We start from the raw sequence: 12,725 nt of genomic DNA on the forward strand, positions 1-12,725 counted from the left end.
GGATTCCAAAGCCAGACAACACACAAAAAGAAAACTACAGAGCAATATCCTGTATGAATACTGATGCAACAAAATACTAGCATATTCATAGGTGTATTGAAAGGTAAATACACCATGACCAAGTGGGATTTATTCCTGAAATGCAAGGTCAGTTCCAATTTAAGCATATGTAAGTTTGATTTGTCAATTACACCTAAATAGAGCTGGAGGAAAGCAAATAGAAATTAAAAATTCAAAAAATCAACATGATATACTACATTAACACAATAAAGCGAAAATCCCACATGATCATCATTTCAATTGATAAGAAAAAAAGAACTCATTGGAGAAAACCCAATATCCTTTCAAATAATACTCAACAAACTAGGCATAAAAGAAAACAATTTCAACATAATAACTGCCATGTTTAAAAGACCTAAAACTAGCATCATAGACAGAATAGAGAGCCCAAAAGTAGTCACTTCCTTATACTGTAGGGTCAATGCTTTTTGACAAGGATGCCAAGACAGTTCAATATAGAAAGAATAGCCTTCTAAAATGGCACTGGGGAAAACAGAAGAGATTGAAGAGAGACCTAAATCTCACAACAAATTTAAAAAAATTTCTCGAAATGGATCAGAGACTTAGCTGTAACAGATTTCTCTTAAAAAACAGAAAATATTGGATTTGGTAATGACTTCTTGGATATAATACTAAGGACATAGGGAATATGAGAAAAAACAGGTAAACTGGGCTTCTAAAATGAAAAATTTACATTAAAAGGGACTGCCATTGAAATGACAGGTAACCTTTAGAATAGTAGAAAATATTTGTACTTTATATGTCTGACACTGGTTAATATTGAACACACACACAAATATTTACAACTCAATAGTAACCAAATGAATCAATTTAAAAATGATCAAAAGCAAAAGAAGATAAACAAATGGTTACTAAGAAGGACACTCAATACCACTAATCATTAGGAAAGTAAAAATCAAAAGAGGAAACATCATATCACAGATAGTAGGATGATTATTAAAACAAAAACAAAAAATCCACCAAAAAAGAAAACAGCAAAACATCAGAAGTTGTGAAAACATTGTGGAGAAATTTGAACCTTCATGAATTTCTGGAGGAAAATTAAAATGTAATCAATTGTGACTCCTCAAATACTTAAATGTAGAATTAAGGTATAATCCATCTAGTAACACCTGCAAATATACCCTGTAGAACTGAAAGCAGGGGCTACAGCAGAGTTTTATAAAACCGTGTCAAAAACAGCAGTATTTATAATAGCCAAGAGGGAGCCAGTGTCTATCAGTGGACACTCAAACGGTCAAATAAAATGTGGTATATACACATAATGGAAAATTATTCAGCCTTGACAAATACGGAAATTCCAACACATACGACAGAATGAATAAATCTTGAGGACATCATGTTAAGTGAAATAAGCTAGTCACAAAAAGGCAAATATGTATGATTGCACTTGCATACAGTACCCTCACTAGTCAAATGTATAGGCAGAACGCAGTACAGCGGCTGGGGCTATGCTTTGCATGGCTCCCTCCAAAATTCACGGTGAAATTTAATTACCCTAAGAGGTGATTAGGTCGTGAATGCACTACTTTTATGAATGGATGGAAGAGTGGGTTAGTTATTATGGGGATGGTCCTCATAAAAAGAGGTCAGCTACATTGTTCTGTCTGTCACGTGTTTCCTTGCTCTGTGGTGCACTCCGCCATGTTATGACACAGCCAGAAAGTCCTTGACGGACAACAGCACCATGTTCCTTCACTTATGAGCATTCAGATCTGTAAGAAGTACATTTGAGGTCTTTATAAGCCACCCAGTCTCAGGTGTTTTGTCATAGAATCAGAGAACAGAGGAAGACAGCTGGAGAGAAGGGATAGGGTGTTGATATTGTTTAATGAGTACTGACAGCTTATGTTAACCCCTCTTCTTTTCTCTGTGGCCAGCACAGTTTATCTCACAACTGCATGGGAAGATATATTCGAAGTCCGCAGCAGATACCTGAAACTGTAGATAGGACTGAGTCCGATAATTTCATGCCTTTTTTATCTTAACTAAGCACTCTCTATGCACTGTGATCATAACTTTTGCAGTTGGAAGTAAGATACTAAAACAAATCCAAAATTCTTTTCCTTTTTCACAATTACACAAAATACTCATTCTTAAAGTAGGTTTTTCAACCTTTGTATGATTCTTTTCCCCCTTCCTTATTGAGTCAAGCGCTTTCACCTTTTCACTTCCAGGAGGCAACTTGCAGCGTCTCTGACATGTCTGAATTACCAGCATCACTACAGGTGCACTTTGGGGTTATTAAGTAGAATAATAGCCAAACGTGGAGAAATAGAAACTCGTGTGCACTGCACCAGAACTGTGATACCACACAGTTTGGTATCTATTTGGTAACAGACATGGCTACTAAGTGACTAATGGAAAAGTAGCACACACAGCACGGATGTGCTAGACAAACATATTTATTTCCCAGGTGTGATGGATCAGGCTGGTGCATGCTTCTATCACACTGCTCATAACATCAGTGTCACTTAAATTTATGAGCTTTTATTCCTGAAATTTTCTATTTAACATTTTTAGACTGTGGCTGACAGACGAGGGTAACTGAAATTACAGAAAGCAAAACCACAATCATAAACCGATACTATATCAAAGCACCTTTGACTTCCTAATACTGCTTGAGATCACACATACAATGTATCACATGTGTGCATATATTAATGTCTATTTTTACGATCTTATTGCCAGTATACCTAAATATATTATTTTTTATCTAATTTGAGGGACAACCTTCCACCTATTTTAATAAGCTAAGTGTTTTGATATATGGAAATACCAAAAACAGTAAATGACTATTAACTGACAGAATTAATTCAGAAGCAATTAATATCCAGAGTGGTCTAACCTACTTCTTTCCTTCAATCTAAATATTCCAAATTTATTTGAGGAAGATATTGGTGTCCTTGCCTAAGAAATTTTCCTCCTTTACTTTACCTGTTCAAGTTCTACCCATTTTTAGGACCCGGTTAAAAATAAAATTGTGCAAAGCATTTCCTGACTATACCAGTTGTTACTGTTTTTCCTAACCTCTGATCTCTATCTAATCATTTAGTTCTTATTAACAGGTTGCTTTTTATTTTTTATTATATTTGCTATTTATTATATTTGCTATTGTTTACAAACCAAATAAATTGCATTAAAGTTGAATACTCCATCCTGAAAGACGGTCCAAATAGTGAGCGTGTTTATTCTTTTTAAAGTCTAGTATAGCTGATTGTGAATATGAATTTAAACTACCATTCATTTGGTAATTCTTCATTGAATTAACCCTGTAAACTGGCTTACAGAAGGCTGGAGGAATTACTTGCTTCTTTCTTACCTCCAACACATACAATACACACAGCACCTTTTACTTACTCAAGCACTCAAAATAGTTGGAAAGCAACTATCTAGGAACTAAACAATAACATTTTCTGAACACACACATTGTGCAAAGCACTTTGCTAAATCCTATAAATAAATAATTCAAACATCCATAGTCTTACTCAAGCTGAACTCAGAGTTGGTTAAACTGCTGGTTAGGGTATGCTTCTGAGCACTGCGCTATGGGGTTAAAGAGCAAATTTTCCTTTTGAATCAGATACAAAACCAAGCTAAGGAAAAAATATGGGAGGAGATGGACCGCAATTGTCTTCTTGCAAGACGAAAGCATGTACTGCAACAAACCGAAAGAAGTTGATTTCACTCTTTGTAGTTAAAAATACTTATTACTTTATTCAAATTCTTTCTGTGAGTACAGAAGATTTATTGAAATGATATTGTTTGAGCAGAATCAAGACAGCTGAATGTTATTTCAGGTTTTCAGGCCATAAGAAAAAAACAGTGCCTTTAGGTTTTCCACTCGACTAGGAAAATTATAGTTTCACATTTGCAACACTAAAGCTAATGCAGTGTCAGCACCTCCGTCAGACTCCGTTGTTCAGCAGTTTATAATTCAAGCAGAAATGTTCATTCAAAGCCCTCCTTGGCCTACCTAGTCTCAAAGAAAATGGAGAGAAAATTGCATGGGCTAGTTCTGTCTTAGAAAAGCAAAAGAGAGAGTGCTTTTACAAAGTGCTTTGAAAAAATGTCTTTGAGAATTTGAGAATGTAACTGAGGATTACTGGGTTGACATCCTTCATTTTTAAAGTTATAGGACAGATCCAACTTTCCATGTCATATTGATGTCAGTAGTATCAGAACTATGTTCACGAAATTCTTTGTCAGGATCAGTTTCTGTGTCAGAGAAAATTGCCATCCATAGAGAAAGAGGAATTATAATGAAAAATAAGAATAAAAAGGTGAAAATGTTCTCATAAGGGTGACGCAAGACTTCAGATCCATTTTTTCTTTAAGCTCAAACTCTCTAGTGTACCATATGCACATGTATAAAATTAAAAAAAAAATTTTCCATTTTTAAAAGTAGTTGGTAATGGCAGGCTGTAATTTGCTCTTCCCAAATGTCTATTTGACTTAGAAAAAGCACAGTGAAGAAGTGGATTGCCACGTGTAAGCAACAAGGCCTACTGTGCCCTGCACTTGCTGAAGGCGGGCAGGAGCTTGTCAGTTCTGGGATCCCTTGTATGTGAAATCTTGGGCATTGGTGGCAACTCCGCAGAGACAGCCAGCCCCTCTTTGCTCTGGTCTCCTACACCTTCAGAGTATTTCGATATAGAGGCATCAGGACACTTTATAAACAAGTCATCCTTTCCTAGCTGTAGAAGGCTCATTCTATAGGCCACTGTCTTAGGCTCTCCGCGTGTATTTTTCACTCAACATTTATAAAAGTCTTAAATTGGGCTAGGCCACCGATGACAAGATTCCTATCCTTTAGAAGTTGTTAAGGGGAAGCAAATAGCTCCCAAGGACAACTGTAGTACAGCACCGGAGTGCCCCCTGGACTTTGGGGAACAGTCCCTGGTTGTAGCACATCACCTCCTCTTGTCCCCACCAAGCACCGGGTCACCACCCTTTGGAGTCGCCCTGATTCTCCCTTCCTGCTCTTAGCCAACACTCATTTATCGAGCACTCCTGCTCAGGGGACCCTGGGTCATTTGTGAGCGAAAACCACCTGGGAGAGTATACCACTTACGACAGCTTTTGAGTTTTCACAGAGAGGGTGGAGGTGGCGTCTGCCTGCCGGGGGTCTGACGGGACTTCGGGCTTTGCCCCGGGCAGAGAGGATTTAAGGGGCTCACAGCTCACCTGATTCAAGTGTGTAGCTATGAGCGAAGGCTCCCATATCCTAGAACTGCTGCTCGCAACTCCGCTTTTCCCTTTCTTGGGTGCCATGCAAACGCCGGGAGCATTGGTCTAGAAACTGGGCTCAAGACCTGCCTAAACGTCCCCGCTGCATAGCAACCGAGGCCACGCCCACTTCCGCAACAAATTTGGCCCCTCCCCCAAGCCGCTAGGGCTCTTGGGGGGTCAACCGCTTCCGTCGCATAGCAACCAAATTTCCTCCAGCAGCGGCGGGAAGGCTGAGCTCCAGAGAATTCAGGCAAAGGAGAGGATTTTTCTTCCCACAAACTTCATGTTGGAGGAAGATGGGGAGAAGCTGGCCTCTGGCTGGGAAGGCTGTTTTCTTTTATCCACTTGGACCCCTTGTTTCTTTTGGTAACCCTCTCTGGTCCATGACATTGGCTAGAAACTCAAAAATCCTTGAAATGCTGTCCCGGATGCCTCCACCAAGGTCTCTTCTGGTCTTGCATAGCCTGGATCGAAGTACTGCTCTCCCCCGCCCCTCACCCCGGGGCTCATGCTATTTTTTGAACCGCTCTAATCTGCCCCGAATGCTTCCTGATAAGAAGCCAAATTTGTCTCTCCTGACCTTCACCCTCTGCTGTGGATTTAGTTCCTTCTTCCAGGGCCTTACTGGGCAGGATTATGTAAACATACTCTAGTTCCTTTAAACTGTCTTCCGCTGATAAACAGAATGTATCACTCCTCCCTCCGTGTTTTTTTTTGTTTTGTTTTGTTTTGTTTTTGTACAGGGCGATCGAACTCAGGACCTTGGGCTTGCCAGACAGGCAGTGGAATCACTGAGCTAAATCCTCGGCCCTCCGGTCAATATTTAAGATATCCTGATTAGGCAGATTTCCCCAAATCATGAAGAATAATAAAAGCTATCAATTCTTGAGCTCCTGTTACACGTGTCAATGTAAATTAAACAAGGAGGAATTATGCCACGGGTTACAAAGATAGGATATTTATTCGGGAGTAGCACAGCACTGTGAAAGGACCGGCACAGCACGGAGATGAGCGTATCAACACCATAGTGAGTTATGGTCAGATTCAAAGAGCTTGAGGCAAAACAAAAATTAGGAGGACTGCATCAGGTAGTTTGAAACAATAATCTTTGGCCACAGCGATTAATAAGGAGTGGCCTCAGTCTGAGCTTGGTTGGACGCACACACACAGTCTTCGAGTAGAAGTACTTTTTGTGTAAGGTTACAATGGTCTCTGTCCATACCGGGGTGGTTTTGGTAGTCTTTTGTGGTAGTTACCATCAGGAAGTTATGCATAAGAACCCTTCTGTCATCATCACTGGCTTTATTTACTTTTGTTGTTGTTAGGATGGACACAAGTGACTCCATTCTGATTCGGACAAGTTTTACGTCTTTTTTCACTCTGTATATAATTACTTCAATTTAATTTTCACAGTAACTTTATACCAGGTTCCACGGTGCCTGGATTAGAACCCAGGATTATCTGAGTCTCAAATCCAGAGTGCTTTAATCTTCACTACCACTGTTTTATACCTGCCTACATGAGAGATACCCCTTTGGAGGCAGGCTTACTTTGAAACTTTATTTCAGGGAGACAGGTCTGAAGACACCCATAGACAGAGCTCAAGCCAAAGCCCTTTTGCTACCTCTTTAGTCTATATACATGCGGTACTGACCAATGCCTATCTGACCCCCTATAACCTGCTCTGTCCTTGGAGTTGAGATATTTTTGTTATCCTAGGGAGCCAAGGATGACTGAGGTGAGGTTTGTGACCCGCAGCCTAACTTTGATTGATACCTGTTGGTGACTTTCCAACGGGACAGATGTTCTGATCCTCTTAATTGTATTTCTTGGGGGAGGAGAGAAATTATGAGGGTTAGAAGGAGGTATATTGCTCTTGAATGTCCTCCGAAGGCCCATATGTTGAAGGTGTGACCCCAGCCTACACTGCTACAGGGAGTTGATGGGGTCTAGTGAAAAGAAGATGGGTCACTGGTGATATGCCTCGGAAGTGGGTATCAGTACTGGTGCCTTCCTGTTTCTCTTTTTGCTTCCTATCTGCCACGAGGTGAATGGCTTTGCCCATACACTTCCTGCCATTGTGTACTACTGCCTTGCCCCAGGCCCAAAAGGCAATGGGGCCAAGTGATTTTGAGCTGAAACCCCTGACTGAGGATCAATGTCTGGCTGAGTCAACAGTGCCGCACCCGTCTCTCCCGAGAAAACTCTGAGGCCTATTAGGGCTGGAATAATCCACCCCCGTGGGTGTGTAGATATCTGACCTTAGACAGATAAACTGTTCCTCTCAAAAACCTCTAAAGTCCAGACTTGTTAGCCTCCGCCCCTAAAACATACAATCCAAAAACTAACATGTGGCCAGTAACAATGTGCCAAGTGTCCCGACTCCACCCTGGCTCCACCCCCACCTTACCCTATATAAGCCTGTGCCTTTGCTGAATAAAGCGGAAGTGTTCCAGAAACCTCCCCAGAGTCTGCGTGGTGATTCCGTGCCTTACCCTCCTTGTCCGGGCCCCCTGAACCCTGCTTGCAGAGGAAAACAACACCTGACATCATGAGCCCAAATGAGCCTGTCCTTCTTATCAGTTGATTATCTCAAGGATTTTGTCAAAGTGATGGAAAGGGGCCTAACACAATAGTGACATGTCTTGTTCCTAATTTGGATCAGTGGAGGAAAATTTTCTTTCCACCAAAATTATTTTTTAAAAAAAGCATAGTTTATAGGAATTGCCCTGCACGAGCGTGCACACACACACACACACACACACACACACACGCACAAATCTCAAAAAATTAAGTTTTCCATTTTATAGTCGCAATATGTACAGTTCAACTTTTAGGAGGGAGTAGATTCATGCAGCCTAGCCACAGTTCACATTGGAAGGCTTCTCTTCTTGTCACAAGAATAAAATGACCAACACATGGGGCTGCTAGAGGAAACTGCCAAAAAATAGCTTTCCCGAGTGTCTCCATAGCCATCATCAAGGCTACAATTGATCTATATTCATATCATTTCCTCCAAAATGTTGCTCTTTACCAAAATTTTCTTAGTGGTTTATGGTCAGATTGACTATCATGGCTTAAAAATAAAGGTGGCTGTCTTGCCAATAAAAAAATTCATCTCAGTATCATTAATTACATTATTAAGAATTTTGATCATAATTAAGGTTTTAAATTGCTTAGAAAAAAGCCCTGTATTTTTATCGAAAAAAGTAGTAAAAAGTTATGTTTCATAAAAATATTTAACTCGATGTTTATGCGTGCCGTGCGGTGTTACTAATTTTCCTTTTTCTTGGGTGTGATATACACTTCAAAATAAAACTTATTACGTGCAGTAAGTGCAGCCGGTCACTAGAGGATGATTAATAGGATATGTTGCAGATAACAGCGAGAAACAAAACAATGGATAGGGAGACAAAAATGCAATTAAGTGTTATTTTAAAATTTCAGAGAAAGTGACAGATGTCCAACCTCAATTTTGACAGTAATAAAATGCTAGTAATTTTTACTGCAGCAGAAACTGGATTTTCATGAAACATGTTCCCTCCTCCTCCTCTTCCTCCTTCTTCTATTTTCTAAGAGACAACACTTCCCAGCCTTCGTGGTTCTTAGATGTGAACATGTGACTGAGTTATACCCAATAGGACATAAGTAGACTCATGAACTGTAGGAATGAGATGGGGACTTAAAAACATCTCCTTTGCATTATCCTCACTTCTTTTTTCTGCCCAGATACAGAGGTGACTCTGAAAGTCATGTATTTCTGAATGATTCTTGTAGCATAGAGGTCTCCCTAAATGGCATTTGCTGGCCCTCATAAGTGGATAAGTGATTCACTTTTAGAAAAGCAGCTGCTAAAATATTGGATTTTGCTGTAGCAGCTAGCCTTACCTGAACAACCCTAACATTTCTGATCATTTTCATTTGAGAATCAAATGGTAGCTGACCTGTGTGAAATTGTCTGAAAAAACTACCTTGTTACTTTCTTTCCTTTCTTTTCTTTTTTTTTTTTTAGTGCATACTAAAGCATGGAAAACACTTAATTAAAGGAATATTTTAAAATATCAAGTCAGAATGCAGCTTGTTTTAAAGGTTTTGGGGAAAAAAAGAATATGGGATTCATGTCTGAAAATATCTGACAAAAGATATATTCTTTTTTTCTGTCTGGCAATTTGATACATAATTAAATAATTTTGAGGAAGGTTCAACAAGTATTCATTGAACAAGCATTAAAAAAGTTGTTTTTACATTTATTACCTCATTTCACTTTTTTACTAATTAATTTTATGGGTACATTTAAGGTATACAATTTTTTTCTTTTCTTTTTCTTTCTTTATTTTCTTTGGCACCAGGGATCGAACTCAGGTCCTTATGCTTGCAAGGCAGGCAACAGAACCTCTGAGCTAAATTCCCAGCCCTAAGGTACACAATGTGATGACATTCACCACTGGCAATTTGCACCTTTACTTATTCTGTCTTGGTTCTTATTTACCTTGTTACTTTCAAGTAGATAATGCACAGCTATTGTGAGAAGCACAAAACTCTAACCCCTGCCCTTAGGAGACTAAATCTAGTATGACCCATCTAATCTCTGTCTCACCTTCTGCCTGCTTATATAGTATATTCTTTCACTTTTTTATCCAGTGAGTAGATTTCTTACTTTAAACAACTGGCATGTTAAAGTTGCACAACAACCTAGTCTATGTCACATACACTCAGGAAAAGTTCTGCCCATTTATCAGAAGACGAACCATCGAGATGCATTGCCTAGTGGTCTGTGTATACACATTGTAATTTTGCCAATGACTTAAAGGAATTGAGCATTTTAAAAGCTCAAAATAAATAGTTCAGGATGGAAGTGTGCAAGTCCAGGATAAAGTTTTATACTTTTCTTTATAATATCCTACCAGATTAAATTTAAATACAGGAGTTTTTCCAATATTGATTTAAGGAAATGAAAATAAAGGTTTTATTGCAGAATACCTTTTCCCCTGTTTGAATCCTTTTCATTATTTTAGGAAAAGTGGTACTTCACATAATTTATGATGCAAAACGAGAAGACATTATACAATAACCAAATTTATAGGGGGTTTCATCATAGAATTGGTCTGCTTAATTTCAGAAAATAGGTGTGAATGACAATGTTCATAGTTTTAAGAAGCAAAAGCCATTCAGTCAAAAAGAGAGCCTGCCCAGAGCAGAAGAAAGGCATTACCATCTGTCATACATTTATACTTTTTTTGGGTGTAATAAATTGTTTCCCCCACTAAATATAAGTTGAAATTTCATAAGCATATACTTTACTACATAAATTTTCTCATATGTCAATGACTAAAACAAAGCTATACTATTTGAGGAATTTTCTTTTGCCTTGGCAAAGTTACTCCTGCTTTGTTCCATTTAGTGTTTCCAGTAAGACTGTGCATTAGATGTATTTAGTTCAAGGACTGCCCGCTTTAGGAATGCAATGTTTCTTTAGGGTGCTATGATTACTGAGTAACATTATTTCTTCAAGTTTTATAATTTAACTGTGCAGAGTGAAGTTAACCACACTCCTTTCCGTACCTGAAAGTCTCTGGCCAGCTATCTGTGCATCCTGTATTTCTGCTGTTATCAGGTAATAAATATTAGGAGCTACCGATCAGTTCACTTTTGAGCCAGGAGTCCAGATATTCAAAACACATTTGGCTGCCTTAATCTAAGTTTGTGTTTGGTTAAGAAGACCTCACAGATACCTACCAATTTCTCCAGTTGCCATTCCATATCTAATAACTCTTCTCCCTATATACACATCTTGTACACACCAAAATCGTTGTGTTTCTACATTTCAAAGTAGGATGTAGAGTAGGTCTTCATTGTGTGGTGCAGGGGCCTATGTTTCTGTCAGCTACCAGGTCCAAAACATATGGACAATATTACACTGCATTCGATGGTCAGCCTTGTCTTCTTGTTCAGTCTTGAGTGCAATGTAAAGTGTTAACTTTAATCTTTAAAGCCTCTCATTATTTGGAAGCCAGTTGTTTCCATTATCACATATCTCCCTGTGCATCACTGTGGCAATTACAATCAGTTGCAGCTCTTGTAGCTCATAATCCCCTGTGTGTTATGGGGATCCCGAGGGTCTATCACTCTCTGAAGAATAATATCCCAAAGAAACCAGTGTCAGTGATAGAAGAAACATTCGAGTTTGCAGTTCAGGCCTTAATGTCTTGTGTATCTATAAGTCTCTGAAGCAATTAAGGGCTGCTGATTTAATTCTTATGTTATTTGTAGCAAGAGAGTTTAAAATACCAAATCTATTCTTAATGGATCAGAAAAATGACCGTTGTAAATATTAAAAAGACACAGGGCTAATATTCATCTGTTTCATATTTGTTAGTATGGGATTTTTCACTCGAGTGTTCTCTCACTCAAGTTTTTTTTTAAATCTAATTTTAAGTATCTTCAGGAGAAGGATTTGCCTTTATCCTTTGGGGATACTTTTTAAATCCATAACTCATGGTAAGTTATTTCTCTAAACAGTTTGATTTCTTAATGTTTTATCAATAATGTTTTAAATTTTTGCTATGAAATAATTTTCTTTTAGTTTTCCACAAAGTTCAAAAGCTATGGTTAAGGTGAGTGAACTTCAGTCTAACAAATTAAACTGGTTCACACTATGCTAGGTCACAGAACAGTCCTAGGAAGGAAAGATGGTTGTGAGGGCACTTCAAAGGACACATGGCCCTTGACGCGATGACTTGGATAAAGAGTGAGGTCTGCTACTTTTTCTTTCCAGCTGCTCTCTTCTTCCTCCCCAGCTGGACCCTCAGCTTTCCTAAAAAAATGGAGAAGAGCAGTAGAAACATTCCAAATAACAGGGAAATTTGCCTCTCTGATCTTGTAAATATTTAAAAACTCTTCTTAGTTGCCTGTTTCTGTCCTACTGTATATACCAATCCATGTTTCCACGAATTAAATTTTACCTGGCTTCTAATTTTTGTGTAACATTCTAGTGTTGAAGAGAGCCCAGTCCAAGGCTATCTGTAGGATAGCCTCACTTACTGAAAAGGGGTATTGTTCAGTGCAACAAATCGGCTTCATTTCCTCTTGTACTTCAAGCTCATAGATCATTTTTCTACTCAATGATTTTTATATGTTCTTTATTGGTTTTCTTTTGCTTTCCAAATGTAGTATTTTATACCCTATTCATCTCCCTATAAGAAAGCTATATGATTAAATAAAATTATATTTCATGGTTCATTAGTGTTGTCATTTTGTAGGGATGGAAATACTAGAAGGTTTTGGAGGTGGGAAGGGAGGAAATGATGCTTTTGTTTGAGATATGCTCATTTGTGTGCCCTTGAAACATCCAACCCTGTCCAGTAGGCAGCTGGATATGTGGGCCCGGTGCTCACAGTGGGCTAGACATGAAT

At 38.7% G+C, this 12,725-nt stretch overlaps 1 protein-coding gene across 3 annotated transcripts in view; it reads right to left on the reverse strand.

The window, feature by feature from the left end:
* Spag17 (sperm associated antigen 17) overlaps positions 1-5,436 on the reverse strand; it is a 195,771-nt gene extending 190,335 nt beyond the window's left edge. For all 3 annotated transcript variants that reach the window (XM_033758259.1, XM_010631186.2, XM_010631185.3), the window contains exon 1: positions 5,269-5,436. In XM_033758259.1, the coding sequence (XP_033614150.1) occupies positions 5,269-5,355 (87 nt within the window). In that variant the 5' untranslated portion in view covers positions 5,356-5,436. The remainder of the gene's footprint in view (positions 1-5,268) is intronic.
* Positions 5,437-12,725: the final 7,289 nt, after the last annotated feature.

This window comes from Fukomys damarensis, unplaced genomic scaffold, assembly GCF_012274545.1.
Source record: "Fukomys damarensis isolate Sample0158 unplaced genomic scaffold, DMR_v1.0_HiC HiC_scaffold_33, whole genome shotgun sequence".
Lineage (NCBI taxonomy): Eukaryota > Metazoa > Chordata > Mammalia > Rodentia > Bathyergidae > Fukomys > Fukomys damarensis.